Source organism: Mytilus californianus, unplaced genomic scaffold (assembly GCF_021869535.1).
Source record: "Mytilus californianus isolate M0D057914Y unplaced genomic scaffold, xbMytCali1.0.p SCAF_8, whole genome shotgun sequence".
In the NCBI taxonomy this organism is placed as follows: Eukaryota; Metazoa; Mollusca; class Bivalvia; order Mytilida; family Mytilidae; genus Mytilus; species Mytilus californianus.
The window spans coordinates 30,959,331-30,975,881 of record NW_026262734.1 but is presented as its reverse complement, the minus strand read 5'-3'; the positions used below and the strand labels follow the sequence as shown (position 1 = coordinate 30,975,881).

Below are 16,551 nucleotides of genomic sequence, written 5' to 3'. Positions count from 1 at the left end.
TTGTGGTAATAAGCATTGTGTATAAGTTTTATAACATTTGGTAGAGGAAAACTAAAGTTAGAGAACGGAAACCAATTTCGGGACAATCAGGACGGACGGACAAGGGTAACACTTAATGCCCCGCATCAGGGGCATAACAATAAATGAAAAACAAATAGGATAAACAGTACTTTCTAAAATGAGAAACAATTATCATAGATTTTGTGGTAATACAAAATGAATTTAAATACAGAACAAAACACAAATCTTTCATTGATTTGTTTGTTCAAAGTTTCAAACTATAAATTAATAATGTTTCCACAAACCATTAAAAATACAATCTTTCATGCTACCTTCTGAAATGTAACACTTAATTTTACAGTAAATATTCAAATGAAAATGATTACCTTGCCGACCATAAAATTTAGGTCACAAAACTGTTGATTCTTCAACAACTTTCCATAATCTTCGTGCAATGTGCATTTAGGATATCTGGAGAACTGAATAAAAGAAACATAAAAAGGAATATTGGTTAATATCAATTTAGCATACAATTTAAATTACAAAACTTACTTTGTGTGAAGTGGAATTACCTCACAGTTTGTCTAAAAAGTTTTCTTGGTAAAAGTTTATGTAACTGAGAACTATTCAAGAAATAATCCATGGCACTGAGGTCAATATGGCAATTTGTGGACTAAGTTGTCATCTCCAAACATTTATATGGAAATCTCAAGTAGAATAAATTCTAGGGAAAGGGCTCTAACTGAACAAAGAGAAAATCTAAAATCATGAAAATTGAACTTGACCTGTAGCTTGTCATGATAAAACAATAAACCAAATATCAAATCAATATCTTCAAGCACGAAGAAAAAAGTCTGGAAAACTGATTTGCTGGACTGACAGACAGACAGACAGACTGACGGAGTGCAAACCTAAAGTCCCCTTCGACTTTGTCGGTAGGGGACTAATAATTTCTTTAATATTAGTCCTAAGTATAGTGTAATCATTTAATATACAAAATGAAGATCTGTTGTGTGTCTCTCTGTGTTACAATCATCTCTGTGACTCAGATTACTATTGATATGTTCAAATTGTCGTAACCACTATCTTGACCTCTTTTCCTCAATTGTGACATCTTATTGCCAGATTTGTACTTGCTGGTGCCACTTGTGGAGCAGAAACTGCTTACCCTCCCTGATCACCTGACTTCCCCCTCCCCCGTTTTGGTGGGGTTAGTGTTACTCAGTCTTTAGTTTTCAATGTAGTGTTTTGTGGATTTCTTCGTATTTTTCGTTTTTGCCATGTAAAGTTTTTTTATCTTTTATTTTATCTTCTGTCTCTTTTTTTACGAATGTCTGAATCTATAGCTATAGTTGGATACAACATTCCTTACTGGAATGTAGCACTTGTTTACTGCAATATCAAGCTCATTAGCAGAATTTAATAAAACCTTTGTCTTATTCCTTGTCAATTTGTGCGTAGTAATACTAATGTTTGTGTAAATATGGTTATTTCACTCAAACAAATTTGTAATCTAATAAGATATATTAAACTTAAAGGGATTGCTTATAACAGTAATGAATCATAAATAAGTTATTTGTCACTGTAGCTCAGCATTGCAGCATATAAGTATTTGTCTCTAATAAGGGGAATAACTTTTGATCAAATATACTTTGTTAGCCAATTCAAGATTCTTGAAATGATTTGCTGAAAAGTGTTACAGAAGTTAGTGACTAATAATTGCAAAATTTCATATAAAAAACCTCTGCAAAAGATTACATGAAAATGAGAATCACATGGAAAACCATTTTTGAGGAAATTCCCTCTTATTGTGAATACCAAAAATTGTATAAGTTTCCATTTCTGTAATTTTGCATGAGTTGGCTCCCTTTTGTGAATTTAAGTAATGGAAAATGTATATTTATCATTTCTTGTTATCAAACAATAAAACTATGTATAAAGCAATAGTGAAAAAACAGTGTGTGTGGAATATTAAATAACAAAGAAATGTTTAAAATGTCAAGTGAAGTAAATTTTGCTCATAAAATTGAGAATGGAAATGGGGAATGTGTCAAAGAGACAACAACCCGACCATAGAGCAGACAACAGCCGAAGGCCACCAATGGGTCTTCAATGCAGCGAGAAACTCCCGCACCCGGAGGCGTCCTTCAGCTGGCCTAAACAAATATGTATACTAGTTCAGTGATAATGGACGTCATACTAAACTCCAAATTATTCACAAGAAACTAAAATTAAAAATGATACAAGACTAACAACGGCAAGAGGCTCCTGACTTGGGAGAGGCGCAAAAATGCGGCGGGGTTAAAAATGTTTTTTGAGATCTCAACCCTCCCCTATACCTCTAGCAAATGTAGAAAAAAACAAACGTACAACAGTACGCACAGTAAAACTCAGTTTAAGAGAACTCCGAGTCCGATGTCAGAATAGGAAACAAAAGAAAATAAACAAAATGACAATAATACATAAATAACAACAGACTACTAGCAGTTACTGACATGCCAGCTCCAGACCTCAATTAAACTGATTGAAAGATTATGTCTTCATCATATGAATATCAGGCACAATCCCTCCTGTTAGGGGTTTAGTATTATACCTTCATAAAATATATGAGAAGAACATAACCCGTGTCATGCCAACAACTGGTTTTAGAATAAATATGTTTAATTCCGATGCAAAGACCCTATAAGTGAATCAATATTAAAGCCAAAATATGCAATCTTTAATGACCTGACAACAGTATCGTAACTATATCCCTTCTTAATAAGTCTGTTTAAAGGTTTTGTTAGCTTTGGAGGTGAATACTGACATTTTTGTGCTGTGTAAAGAATATAACCATAAAAGATTGGATGTGAAATACCCGAACGTATAAGATGTCTGCATGTTGAGTTATATTTACGAATGATGTCCTTAAACCGATGATAAAATTTAGTAAATGTTTTGACTAGTTTATGATATCGAAAACCCTGGTGTAATAATTTTTCAGTAATATATAAATTTCTCTCGCTAAAATCTAATACATTGTTACATACACGAGGGAATTGTACAAGTTGAGATATATAAACACCATAAGATGGTGACATGCATTTTTATCTCTTATTACTCTCAACAGTGTTCCCACTTGTTTTTTTTTCACAGAAATATTCTCTATATCTGTAATTTAAACAACAATGAATACAATATCTTACTTGGAATCTATACATCTCTCCACTTCTGACAATGTTGTCTACTGTACCACCAAATATATACATGGCATCACCCACTACTGAAGCAGCATGGAAGAGTCGACCAGTTGGAACCTAGAAAAATAAAATATAAAGCAATTAGCATACTGTGGATTCAGTTATCTTCAAGGGTACCAATTTTCATGGATTGCGGCAAAGTTGAATTTTCATAGAGTCTTAATTTCAAGGTTTTAACAAGTTCAGCACACAAGCCTTTATAAAACTATATTTCATTGAACACTTAAATATGCTGTACACCTATAACCATAATTAAGCAACCAACCACCAATCAATTATGAAAATTGGTACCCAATGAAGAGTAATGAATACACAGTTTCTATTTATGCATAAAGGTTTATGAATATACCTTACTTTGCTTTATATGTCTTGATTTGAAGAAGTTCAGTCTACCCATTTATTGTTCATATTATCCAGTTCAATACACTAGTTTCCTAGATATTCAGATCATACCATTTCTTTTCAAGATGTCTAGAATTGCTTTGACATTTTTTTTTATTTTGCTAAAGAATTTACAGCTGTATATTTTAATAAAAAAAAAGAATATCAAAATATATTTATGATGGTATTAGCTGGTAGACATCCAATGAATAAACAGTAAAAAAAAATTCTTGATATATAATATACCATACCTGACTATTAGAGGACGGGTAAATAACTGACCAGGTCTGAGAATCTAAATCAAAACTGAAATTATTAAAAATATTTAGATTAATGTACAATCAATAATTGTATAAAATCAGAGGAAATATATTTCTGGCCTATAACTATCTTTGTTAATACTGTAAATTCAGAAATTTTTGTGTGCACTCATTGTTGGAAACAAATGAGAGATTAAGTTTTGCTATTTTAGGAACGCTGCATTGAAATAATGCTGTCAAAATTTAAATGCAAGTTTTTATTTTTTTGCAATCATTCTTGTTGCAACTTTTGCAATAATAAAAACATCGCTAGACTTCTGAATTTTCAGTATTTGTTTTTTCCTTTGTTGTCAGAGTTCTGGTGTTTTACTAACCATATTTTCATGTTCTTGATGTGCTCCTTGATTGTCTGCCATGCATATATATAAAACTATGACCATTGAATCAAGAAAAACTTAACTACATTATATGCATGTTGATTTTAAGTAAAACAAATTTATATTTAAAATTTAACTGTCATCAGTGGAGAAATATCGTACTGCATGATATTCGGTGTTGGAATCGTTTTTTTAAAAATTTTTAGTCAATATATGAGCAAGCTTTATCTTTTTTTTCACGGAAATTTTAAAGTATGTGTTCATTCAGTGTGAAGGCATCAGGCATAGTTGCCTTTTTTGTAATGTAACAATAGCAAGTTAAGAGAAGAGAGAAAATTTTACGTCATAAATAGATTTAGACCAATGAAGAACTGAGATTAAACGAAACCTCACATTGATTATAAAAAATAATCAACCGGCTGGGGAAAGTATAATTGGCCTATAATTAGAAAAATGATAATACATACAACAAATACAAACACCTTTAAAAATTTAAATACTACAACTATACCAAACTGACATATCATTTTCTAATGTGAAGCACTGACCCTGTATACTTTCATTCCAAGTTTATTTTTTTTTATTTGAAACAGTTTGTACATACCAATGTAAATCATTAGGAAGTGTCTGTCCTGTAGCACCACCAAAAACATACAGATTTCTGTCAAAGGCCACCACTGTGTGGCCATATCTCTTCTCTGGTGGGGGTGGGGCACCATGTAATATGTGCTCTGTTGAGATTCTTGTCCATCTACAAAACAAAATAATTATGCAACTAAACTTTGTATAATTAAAAGAAATAGAACATTTTTTAAACACTAAACATCTCATCAGTGTTAGTCATCTTTATCATAAATCCTAAATAAGTTAATGAATAGCCTCGGCCTTCCTTGAATATATTTTTTTTCTATTTGCAATGCACTTATTTATGTCTTTTAAGAAGGCTACAAAGGAGCTACCCTTCATATTTTATACACATTTAAAAGTATCTATCAAAATAGAGCAATTACTTATGAATATGAACTATTAAGTCAATATAGAAAAAGAGAATATAGGTAAAAGTCCTGAAAAATCCATACATGTATCATCCAAACTCTATAAATCTCAAATATGTCACGTCCTATAAATGCCTGGGGAGAACACTGTTATTCATTTGTAGTCTTCAAATGACATCCTATATACTTTACCAATATATATCACTCACTCATTTTGATTAAATCTGAACTGGAATAGATTATTAGTAATTTTAGCACCACTCTGTCCAGAAAACACAAACATGGAATCCCTAGCTACAGCTAAAGCAAAATTACAACAGGTTGGTGGTATATGTCCTTTCTGGTTTACCTACAAAATACAGTCAAACAAAATTACAACACATTGGTGGTATGTGTCCTTTCTGGTTTACCTACAAAATACAGTCAAAAAAAGTTACAACACATTGGTGGTATGTGTCCTTTCTGGTTTACCTACAAAATACAGTCAAACAAAATTACAACAGGTTGGTGGTATATGTCCTTTCTGGTTTACCTACAAAATACAGTCAAACAAAATTACAACAGGTTGGTGGTATATGTCCTTTCTGGTTTACCTACAAAATACAGTCAAATAAAATTACAACAGGTTGGTGGTATATGTCCTTTCTGGTTTACCTACAAAATACAGTCAAACAAAATTACAACAGGTTGGTGGTATATGTCCTTTCTGGTTTACCTACAAAATACAGTCAAACAAAATTACAACAGGTTGGTGGTATATGTCCTTTCTGGTTTACCTACAAAATACAGTAAGTAATACTAAATGAGAATTTCTTACTTGGATTTGAGGCAAGCTTTATACAACATAAAGGATGCAGAAATTGGTTTACAAATGAATTCAATGATATTTCATATACATTTCCAGAGTGTTTCAAAAACTGAAAGTATTTGTATAATTCACAGCTTATATTGTTTTTATATTGTATTGTCATCTACCTGACTCTACCGCCTTGCACATGGACAGGAGCCCAGTTATCAAGAAAGTGGTTCAAAATTAAAGGAATAAGTTATATAAATCAGACACATACTTTGGGGAATGAGAATTAATTTTTTTCTTTTTTGGAACTGTCCTGTCCAAAGTCTGTCAAATGATATCATTGCCAAAAAAGCATATGTTTCTTTAAATGTAGCTCTAACTGATGACATATCAGAGAGTAAATCTTTTGTCAATGCTATAGGCAATCTTAATCATGACGTAAAGTGTAACCATTACTCATTACTAAAGACCAGCTGAACATTCCTGTAGACCTCCTAGCAATGGTCTAGGTGATCAGCATCAAACACTTTGATATATATATTTATTATTCCATGTGATCAATGTCTGAAGGTGTGTAAACCTAATATCCACTCTCCCCCAATCTATTTATGTGATGTTTTTATTGATAAAAGAAGAGTTAAAAACTATCAGATGTACCCAAGATAATTTTACAAAATGGTCTAGCTAACTTGGTTATAAGTAGATATAAGAAGATGTGGTATGAGTGCCAATGAGACAACTCTCCATCCAAGTCAAAATTTATAAAAGTAAACCATTATAGGTCACAGTACGGTCTTCAACACGGAGCCTTGGCTCACACCGAAGTTCTGTTTAGTTGGTTTTATCCTATTTTAATTACTGGTACCTTATACCTCTCTATATGAACTATGATTAATGTGATAAAATTTAAAGTAACAGATACTTTGTAAAATAAAAAATATATTATATCAGTTATCTGCTTACTTTTTCCCAAAAAGGAGTTTCAGACAGGGATACAGTCCACATATCATTCAATCTAGCATTCCCATCATACCCTGCAAATATCCATAGCTTACATCCATATACTGCAGCTCCATGGGCAGCTCTAGCTACTGGTTTCCTGTTAAAAGATTATGTCTTTCAAAGTTTAAACATTATTTCTGGTGACAATTTGAACAAACTGGTTCTAGTTTTACACCAGAATTTTCAAGTTGGATTTGTATTGATGCAGATTTACTTTTAGTATTTCCCATTTCTATATACTGATTTTCAATGTGACTATTATCCATAATGATCCTATTGATTTTTTAGTTTCTTTTTGGTCATGGGTCATCTTAACTGCAGAACTGTAGCTCTTAGGTCCTTCTGAAATGTTTGGTCAATTTGCAGACAGTCTGCACAAATCAGAAAATATAACAAGGACTAAACACTATTAGAGTTACAGTTTTGTAGCTAGTACCATCTCAGGCTATTCATGAAAGGAGGTTATACACATTTTAATTCTTATCTCTTATCTCTATCAATGAATATGTTCTTCCCACCCTTAGATTTCTGGTTCCACATTTGGATTTGTTAGTTAAATGAAAATTCATGAATACAAAATTTTTTAAAAAGCTTTTGTTAACATTTTGAATTTGAAGACAATTATGACAGGTCCTCCAAAAAGCATTTACCTTTTATATGCAATGAAACTAAATCTGTTTCAATATCTTCTAAGCTCTAATATTCATGCATTTCAATATGCGGGTTTTATTGATGTTTTTAATATTCTCTTTAATGTTTTGTACTTGGAGACCACAGATATACTTCATTAGTCGAGCCACAATCCTGTTCTCAGGTCTTTTTCCATGACTCTTTACCAAATACCACATATCAAAAGACTTTTACTTTTAACAGAACACTTACAACTAGTTAAACAGGATCTTCTTACTCTTCCAGAACACTCAAGTTCATCCTTGCTTTTTTATGAGACTATTGTTGCTCAGACTTTAGTATTTTGTGTCGTGTTTAGGGTTTTTTTCTTTTGGCCATGGTGTAGTATATCCTTTGAATTATGAGTTTTGATTCCCACATAAATATCTTTAACATTTTTTTTAAACAAGGATCATAGTATAAACATATGAAATAAATCAACATACCTTCCTTCAAACCTCCATTCTGACCACTGACATTTATCAAAATTGTATTCAAACAGATCATTTTTATTGGTCAGGTTAGAATTTGAATGTATATCTCCTGTGTAACCACCTAAAGAGAAAAATTCTTCTATACATGATGTAATTAGGTGAAAAACATATTGAAAAATTAGACACCTTCCCATACATAAAATCTGTTTTTAATATACAGTAAAAAAAACTAAAGATGTATTTTATTTGCTGTGTAATTGGATTGTTGTCCCTTTCATGTATACCCAACATCTCATTTTATTCATATTGACAAAAAAAAATATATATATATGAATTTTCTGTGTAATATACTGATTCATTGCTCATGATGGATTTACAATTTTTTATGAATATTAGACACTCATATAAAGAATTAATATGCCTGTCCCAAGTCAGGAATCTGGTCAGTGGTTGTCTTATGTCTTATCTTCATACTTTTTGGTTATTCAGAGATTTTGTTGTTGATGGCAGATTGTTGAAAGTGTCTGTTAAATTTATTCACAAGTTTTATGGATCTTGGATGATATGAGTCTGACAAACTGTATGGACACCTGTCTTTTGTTCTAGACTGTATGTAACCCTCTACATGTCGTTTGGCTATTTTTGTCTTTGGGTTGCTGTCTTATTGATGTATACCCCACATCTCCTTTGAACTATAATAATGAATAATTGTACACTATCATAGTTGAGAAGATATTGGTCAACACAAATACCTGGAAACCCATTTTAACCGCACAGGGCAAATAAAGTTTAACAAGAATGGTAAAAGTGTCGCCACCAAATTTTGTACTTAATCTGTATTATGTAGTAATAAGCATTGTGTATAAGTTTCATAACATTTGGTTGAGGCAAACTAAAGTTAGAAAATGGAAACAAAAAATTTGTACTTGATCTTAGTTTTGTGGTAATGAATATTGTGTATAGGTTTCATAATGTTTGGTTGGGGCAAACTTAAGTTACAGAATGGAAACTAAAAATTTTGCAATCATTCGATTTATAAAGGGGCATAACTAAATAATGGTTAAAGTGACACTACCCAAATTCAACTTGATCTGTGTTTTATCAGTGGAAGTCAAAATTAAACATTGCATTGTATAAAGCATTGATTGTAGTTGATTCAACTATAATCATGGACAAAGGAAGAAAACTCCAAATTTTAAATTTACTTGATATTTAGAAGAAAATAAAAATTTGCAATTTTTCCATTTATAAAGGGGCATAACTCTAGAACGGTTAAAGTGTTGCCACCAATATTCAAACTTGATCTGTGTTTTGTGGTAATAAGCATTGTGTATAAGTTTCATAACATTTGGTTGAGGCAAACTTAAGTGAGAGAACGGAAACTAAAAATTTTGCAATTTTTCCATTTATAAAGGGGCATAACTCTAGAACGGTAAAAGTGACGCCACCAAAATTCAAACTTGATCTGTGTTTTGTGGTAATAAGCATTGTGTATAAGTTTCATAACATTTGGTTGAGGCAAACTCAACTAAGAGAACAGAAACCAATTTTGGAACGTATGGACGGACGTACGGACGGACAAGGGTAAAACTTAATGCCCCCACCGCTACGCTGTCCACGCTGAATTCCCTTTAATCATGTTTTCAAATAATTTAAGTGTTTCAATGAAAGTTTTGAAGAATAGGCCAGTGTCTAAAGGTGTTCAGAATCTAAAGGACTATGGGTAATTTTATTGCTCATACCTCAAAATGAAAATAAGTCATTGGTTGAATTTCAATTGTTAAGGACGTTTTTAACCAATCACAACACTTTGGTGAACACTTTCGAAAATATTACCCATAATGCATTAGATTCTGAAACAGTAAATTGTGTGTACTGTAGATTTATTATTATTCGTGGGATACCAATTTTCGTCTATTTCATGGGTATAGAAGAACCATTAATTTAAATATTCAATTAAGTTCAAATTTTCTATAAGCTTGTATACAGACTTTTGCAAAACAAGGAAATAAAATATTAACAAATACCGGTAGTTTTCCTAAATCCACGAAAATTGGTACTCAGGAAAATAAATGAATCTACGGTATATAAAATCTCTTTATTAAGATAAAACTGTTACATATGTACTAACCAAATACAAACATGCTCCCTTCATGAACTACAGCAGAATGGTGATATCTTTGTGCTGGTGGGGATCCTGTTGTAAAAGCCCTACAAGCAAAATAATCAATGGGTTAAATTACATTCATGTGATCTCCAACTTTCCTCAATATATGTTTTAAATCTATATATGTACAAGATTTTGTAAGCACAGATGTTTCGAACTTCTTCTGGAGTACCTGTCTTATAAATCCAAAGGTTTTCATATTTTACTGGCATAAATGCCTTCTAAGTCAACAGGTCTCTACTTTACCCTAGAGAACCTGTCTAGTAAATAAATGGGGAATGTGTCCATGAGACACAGATGATGCCTGCACTTGCATAAAACATCATAAAGGAACATAACTGAAGAACGGTAAAGGCGTTGTTACCCAAATTTGTACTTGATCTGAGTTTTGTGGTAATAAGCATTGTGTATAAGTTTCATAATATTTGGTTGAGACAAATTTAAGTTGGAGAACAGAAATGAAAAATTCAGCAATTTTTCCATTTGTAAAGGGGCATAACTCAAAAATGGTAAAAGTGACGCCACCAAAATTCAAACTTGATCTGTGTTTTGTGGTATTAAGCATTGTGCATAAGTTTTATAACATATGGTTGAGGCAAACTAAAGTAAGAGAACGGAAACAAAAAATTCAGCGATTTTTCCATTCGTAAAGGGGCATAACTCTAGAACGGTAAAAGTGACGCCACCAAAATTCAAACTTGATCTGTGTTTTGTGGTAATAAGCATTGTGTATAAGTTTTGGAAACCAATTTTGGGACATAGGTATGGACTGACGGACAAGGGTAAAACTAAATGCCCCCTTCGCCATGGCAGGCACATAAAAAACAAGAGGTCATCATATAAAATGTAAGTCAAAGGTCAGAAAGCACAACAGAAGTAATCTCTATCAGAAAATAAACTTTATTTGATAAGAACTTCTGCAGTGGTGAGAAAGAGAGTCTCTTCCAAACAACCTTACTCAATCTACACCACTTTACCAGTTAAATGTATGAATTGATCAGTTCCATTCAAAACTTTGAAATGTAACAATTCCAATGTTCCTAAATCTGCAAAGGCGGTTGATTTCAATTGCCTTATTGAAATATTACATTGTAAATAACTTCACCTGGTAGCTGAGCCCCTAATTCATATCATTATTATGAGAGGTCTGTCTCTGTTTTTTTCCCATCATCTAAATCCATACATTTATAAAGAGATGAATGTGTCCATGGGATACAGATGATCCCCCCCCCCCCCCCCCCCCTTTTGCATGTAACATTATAAAGAGACAAAACTCGAGAACTGTACAAGTGACACCACCCAAATTCGAACTTGATCTGAGTTATGTGGTTTTAAGCATTGTGTATAAGTTTCATAACATTTGGTAGAAGCAAACTAAGGTTAGAGAACGGAAACCAATCTTGGGACGTAAGCATGTACTGACGGACAGACAAGACTAACACTTAATGCCCCCTCCGGTGACGCCTGGGTCATAAAAATAAATTGTTGACACACAGATATGTCTTGCCTGTTTGTAAAAAAAGATTGAATTCTAACCTATGAATGAACCATGACTGAGGGGGGGGGGGTATAATTACCATGGAAATGAGATAGGCAAATTGAAATAAAGCTGCATACCAAATCATTTACTTTCCAAATGGAGTCCCCTTAATTTGACCTAATCAAAAACTTAAACATGTACACTGCAAAAGTTTCAAAGTACATGGACCATGACTGAGGGGGCTGAGTCAAATCATTTCCATGGAAATGAAATGTGTTTAAGCTAATAGGATTGCATACCAAATATCATTGCATTACCATTCATGGTTTTTCTTAAGCTGAACTAATCATGATCTTTAACAAATTGTTGATGCTGCTGACATTGTCACTGAGTCTGGAAGAAGCATGCCTTAGTCTCAATTCCATGACTCTGTCCCAGGAGAGACAAAAAAATAATACTATTAATGCTATGACGGAATGTCTTACCTTCCCCATGATTTGTCTTTGATGTTGAAGATCAGAAGATCATTGAGCATTGTGTGCCTGTAATTATAAAATTACAGTATACAGTTAATGTAATCTGATGTAATTATAAAAATAGGTATATAGTTAATGTATTAAATCTGATGTAATTATAAAATTACATTGTACAGTTAATGTAATCTGATGTAATTATAAAATTACATTGTAAAGTTAATGTATTCAATCTGTAGTAATTATAAAATTACATTGTACAGTTAATGTATTCAATCTGTAGTAATTATAAAATTACATTGTACAGTTAATGTATTCAATCTGTAGTAATTATAAAATTACATTGTACAGTTAATGTATTCAATCTGTAGTAATTATAAAATTACATTGTACAGTTAATGTATTCAATCTGTAGTAATTATAAAATTACATTGTACAGTTAATGTATTCAATCTGTAGTAATTATAAAATTACATTGTACAGTTAATGTATTCAATCTGTAGTAATTATAAAATTACATTGTACAGTTAATGTATTCAATCTGTAGTAATTATAAAATTACATTGTACAGTTAATGTATTCAATCTGTAGTAATTATAAAATTACATTGTACAGTTAATGTATTCAATCTGTAGTAATTATAAAATTAAATTGTACAGTTAGTGTATTAAACCTGATATTTTCATACACTGGTACTATGGTTTAACCAATAAAACTATTGTGGTAGTAAAGACTAAGACAGGCAAATCATGAAATAAAAAATGTAAAGAAAATCAAATATTTGTTTTACTTGTGAGCTGAAATAGGTAAAATCATTAAACATGTTAAACAAGGAATTATTTGAATCTGGAATAATTTTAAATTCTGGAAAAATTGATAAGAAATGTATGAAGAAAACTTACCAAACTAAAGAGAGTTAGCCATGAATTATTTGAATCTGGAATAATTTTAAATTCTGGAAAAATTTATAAGAAATGTATGAAGAAAACTTACCAAACTAAAGAGAGTTAGCCATGCTAAACTTACTAAGCCCCCACAGACATGCATGCATGACTTACCCTCCTAAATGGGATAGTTCTCATCATACATATCTTATCAATTTTCCAGAATTCAAAATTTTTCCAGATTCAAAAAATTCATTATTATGTTAAACATCCATGAAACAACAAATGAATAAGGTGTCAAGTAAAATGTCAAAACAAGAAATTACATATGAAAAGTCCAAGAACATCTAAACATCACAAATAATTATTAAAGTTTAGAAGGTGATTCACTTATGTTTTGGGAATGAAATTTACTTCTATATCCCCTTTTATTCATATTCACAGATACACAACAGGTGCCACATATGGAACTGCTTACCCTTATGGAGCATCTGAGTTCAACCCTTGGCAGGGTTAGTATTGCTCAATATTTATTTTTCTATGTTTTGTGGATTTCTTCATCTTTTCATTGTTTTTTCCTTTTTTGTCATGGCATTAATAGATTTTAACTTGAGATTTTGAATGTCCCCTTTGTCTCTTGCGCCTTGTTTAGGATTATTCCTTTATAAACTTGACTTACCCATTGTCTCCCCCAAATACATATATGGCATCTTTATAAACCAGACTTACCCATTGTCTCCCCCAAATACATATATGGCATCTTTGTAAACCAAACTTACCCATTGTCTCCCCCAAATACATAGATGGCATCTTTATAAGCCACTACTGTATGTTTACTTCTCCTGAAAATTATAATAAACTCTGCAATTTTGACTTATTCAACACTCTTGAAATTTGGGAAAATAATTTTTTACCGTTTATTTTTCTGAATTCCCATGGTTCCTGTGAGAGTCTTGGGGAGAGGAAAAAACATTTGGCCAACACTATAGGTAATTACATGGCTTGAAAGCAATTTTTTCCTAAAACTGATCTTTTCTTTTGCTTTGATATTGCAACTATATTCTAATTTGTTGATAAAATTTCTAAAGATATAAAAAAATAAATCCTGAACATCAAACCGATATACCCTTTAAACAATAAATAAAATGTATTATATGTAAATATGAGAAATTTTTCAAATTTAATTCCTCATCTAAAATTAGAATTTTTAATGGAAAAGCTTAAAACAGTTACTAATTATCTATGAGACAATGTGTCACTATTACAAGATCTTAATTCATTTGATAAATAAGAACACATTCTTTGCCCCACCCCTAAATTTGCCATATTGGAAACTGTTCATTTGTTGTATTCTTGTACATGTATGTATTTATTTGTTTTTGCTTGACCCTTATGGGTGTAATTTTTCAATAAAGATAAGTATTATTGGAGGTTATCTTATGAACTTTCATCTGATATGTAGGTTTTTATTATCAAGCAGATTCATGCAGTATACCTGGCTCCAACAAATTCATCACATTCTGGCATACGTGTCCATCTATGTACAGTTTCAAATGGTCCAAAATCTAATGTTAGACCTTCTGTATTTTCTGGCCAACAAGTATGGTCAAATTCTAAACCAGGTGGTTTAGCCACCGCCATTGGCTAATTTTCTTCAATTGTTCAAGGCTACATTTTTCTGGAAAGAAAGACACAGGTATCAATGATAATATATGATATATATCATTAGTCAAAAAGTAGTGCCCACAGTAGGTGGTTGCATTTTGTTCGTTTCAGAAAGATTTTGAGATAATTTTGTAATTAATATAAGCAATGCAAAAAACATTTTCCCTAAAACCCATGTATATTTCTCTTTAAATTTTATTAATACTCAAATAAATATTATGAAAATATGGACTATCCGTGACAAATTCTAGATAAACCATTGACACCCATAAAATTATCCTTTGTGTTGAATAATTTTTAATCATGTTTAGGTAAGTGTATTGCTCTATATATATATCTATATATATATATAAAAAAAAGAATTTCATTGTTTCTAAATAAAGTGAGATTCTGACAACGTTTTTTTAGGTGTTGATAAAATCTTAATCATGTTTTGGTTAGTGTATTGCTATAAATATTTCTTTTTTATTGTTTCAAAAGGAAATGGGATTCTGACAACATTTTTTTTTATATGTTGAATAATTCGTAATCATGTTTTGGATAGTGTATTGCTATAAATATTTTTTTCATTGTTTATGAATAAAGTGAGATTCTGACACACATGAGATCAAAGGAGCCAAGCTGTTAAAAACAATTATCTTTCGTGTTTTTTATTTAAAATCTTCAAAGTTTTACTCATACCAAGCTAAATACATGCAGTATTTACATTTAAAGCAAGTTAAAACAACCATGACAACAATCATGATTTTTAAACACTCAACAATAACACCATATTAGGCTGTGTATAAATACCAATTAGCAGTTTTCATACATAATTAACATTTAATAATTAATCATTAAATCAATTTAAAACAATATTTCATTTAAAAATTCCCAAATTTTTATTTATGAAAACAAAAATATTTTGATATAAACATCTACAAAACATCTAAAAATTTATCAGGTTTTTGAAAAAAAAAGGGTGCGAACGTGTAGGGTGCGAACGTGTGGGGTGCGAACGTGTATTGGGCGCGAACGGACCCCCCCCCCCTTTTGTGGGAAAAATTTGGTTGATTATATAGGGAATCACTGAAGCATGACTGGAGCAGGGCCCCTCTCATGCAGTCAGTGGGCCCCTTCTTATGAAAATTTCTGGATACGCCACTGGCACTTGCACATTCACGTTGTTGACGGAGTCTGAAATTTCGTAAAGAAGACCTTTTTACTGCTAATTTGTATCTAATTACCAAAAGGTATCTTCCTCTTAAACAAAAAAAAGCAGCCTCGTACTATCAAATAAATATATACACAGTGTATGGATAACAATTTATACCACAGCTAGGGGCTCAGAATCTTTTTTTAGAACGTTATATGAATCTATACCAAATGATAATGGCAAATGAAAACGCTAGGAAAAGCAAAACCAAATCATAGGGGCTCAGGAATCTTATTTTGGAATGTTATATGCTCACACTTGGGAAAAAACATTCCCAAGCCCCTGTGGTCAGGTGGTTATACATGTTTATGAATTATGAATTTATGTGTGGGCTCTTTTTCCTGTGTGAAATTTTTTTGAACAAAGACCAATGGCACCCTCTGTTCTCATTTACTGATCTTATACCATAAATGCAATTTTTTTCTTCTCTTTTTTTATCAATTCATCTACATTCTAACAGCATTTTCTGATTTTCGAGGCCTTAATTTTCATTCTTTCATGTGTTTACAAAATGACCGGAAGTGGTGATCGGAA

The 16,551-nt window shown here is 31.6% G+C and overlaps 1 protein-coding gene across 4 annotated transcripts in view; it reads right to left on the bottom strand.

Moving 5' to 3' along the window:
- The window catches only part of LOC127712249 (leucine-zipper-like transcriptional regulator 1), a 37,243-nt gene that overhangs the window by 20,279 nt on the left and 413 nt on the right, over positions 1-16,551 (bottom strand). The window contains exons 1-12 of one of the 4 annotated variants that reach the window (XM_052218570.1): positions 16,423-16,540; positions 14,653-14,835; positions 13,937-13,999; positions 12,286-12,342; positions 10,285-10,364; positions 8,166-8,274; positions 7,012-7,147; positions 5,462-5,601; positions 4,862-5,008; positions 3,872-3,926; positions 3,186-3,296; positions 387-479 (exon numbers count right to left, since the gene is read on the bottom strand). In XM_052218570.1, the coding sequence (XP_052074530.1) occupies positions 387-479; positions 3,186-3,296; positions 3,872-3,926; positions 4,862-5,008; positions 5,462-5,601; positions 7,012-7,147; positions 8,166-8,274; positions 10,285-10,364; positions 12,286-12,342; positions 13,937-13,999; positions 14,653-14,798 (1,137 nt within the window). In that variant the 5' untranslated portion in view covers positions 14,799-14,835; positions 16,423-16,540. Of the gene's footprint in view, positions 1-386; positions 480-3,185; positions 3,297-3,871; positions 3,927-4,861; positions 5,009-5,461; positions 5,602-7,011; positions 7,148-8,165; positions 8,275-10,284; positions 10,365-12,285; positions 12,343-13,836; positions 13,860-13,886; positions 13,910-13,936; positions 14,000-14,652; positions 14,836-16,422; positions 16,541-16,551 lie in introns of those variants that run through there. The other 3 variants (XM_052218571.1, XM_052218572.1, XM_052218574.1) reach the window with 3 other exon arrangements.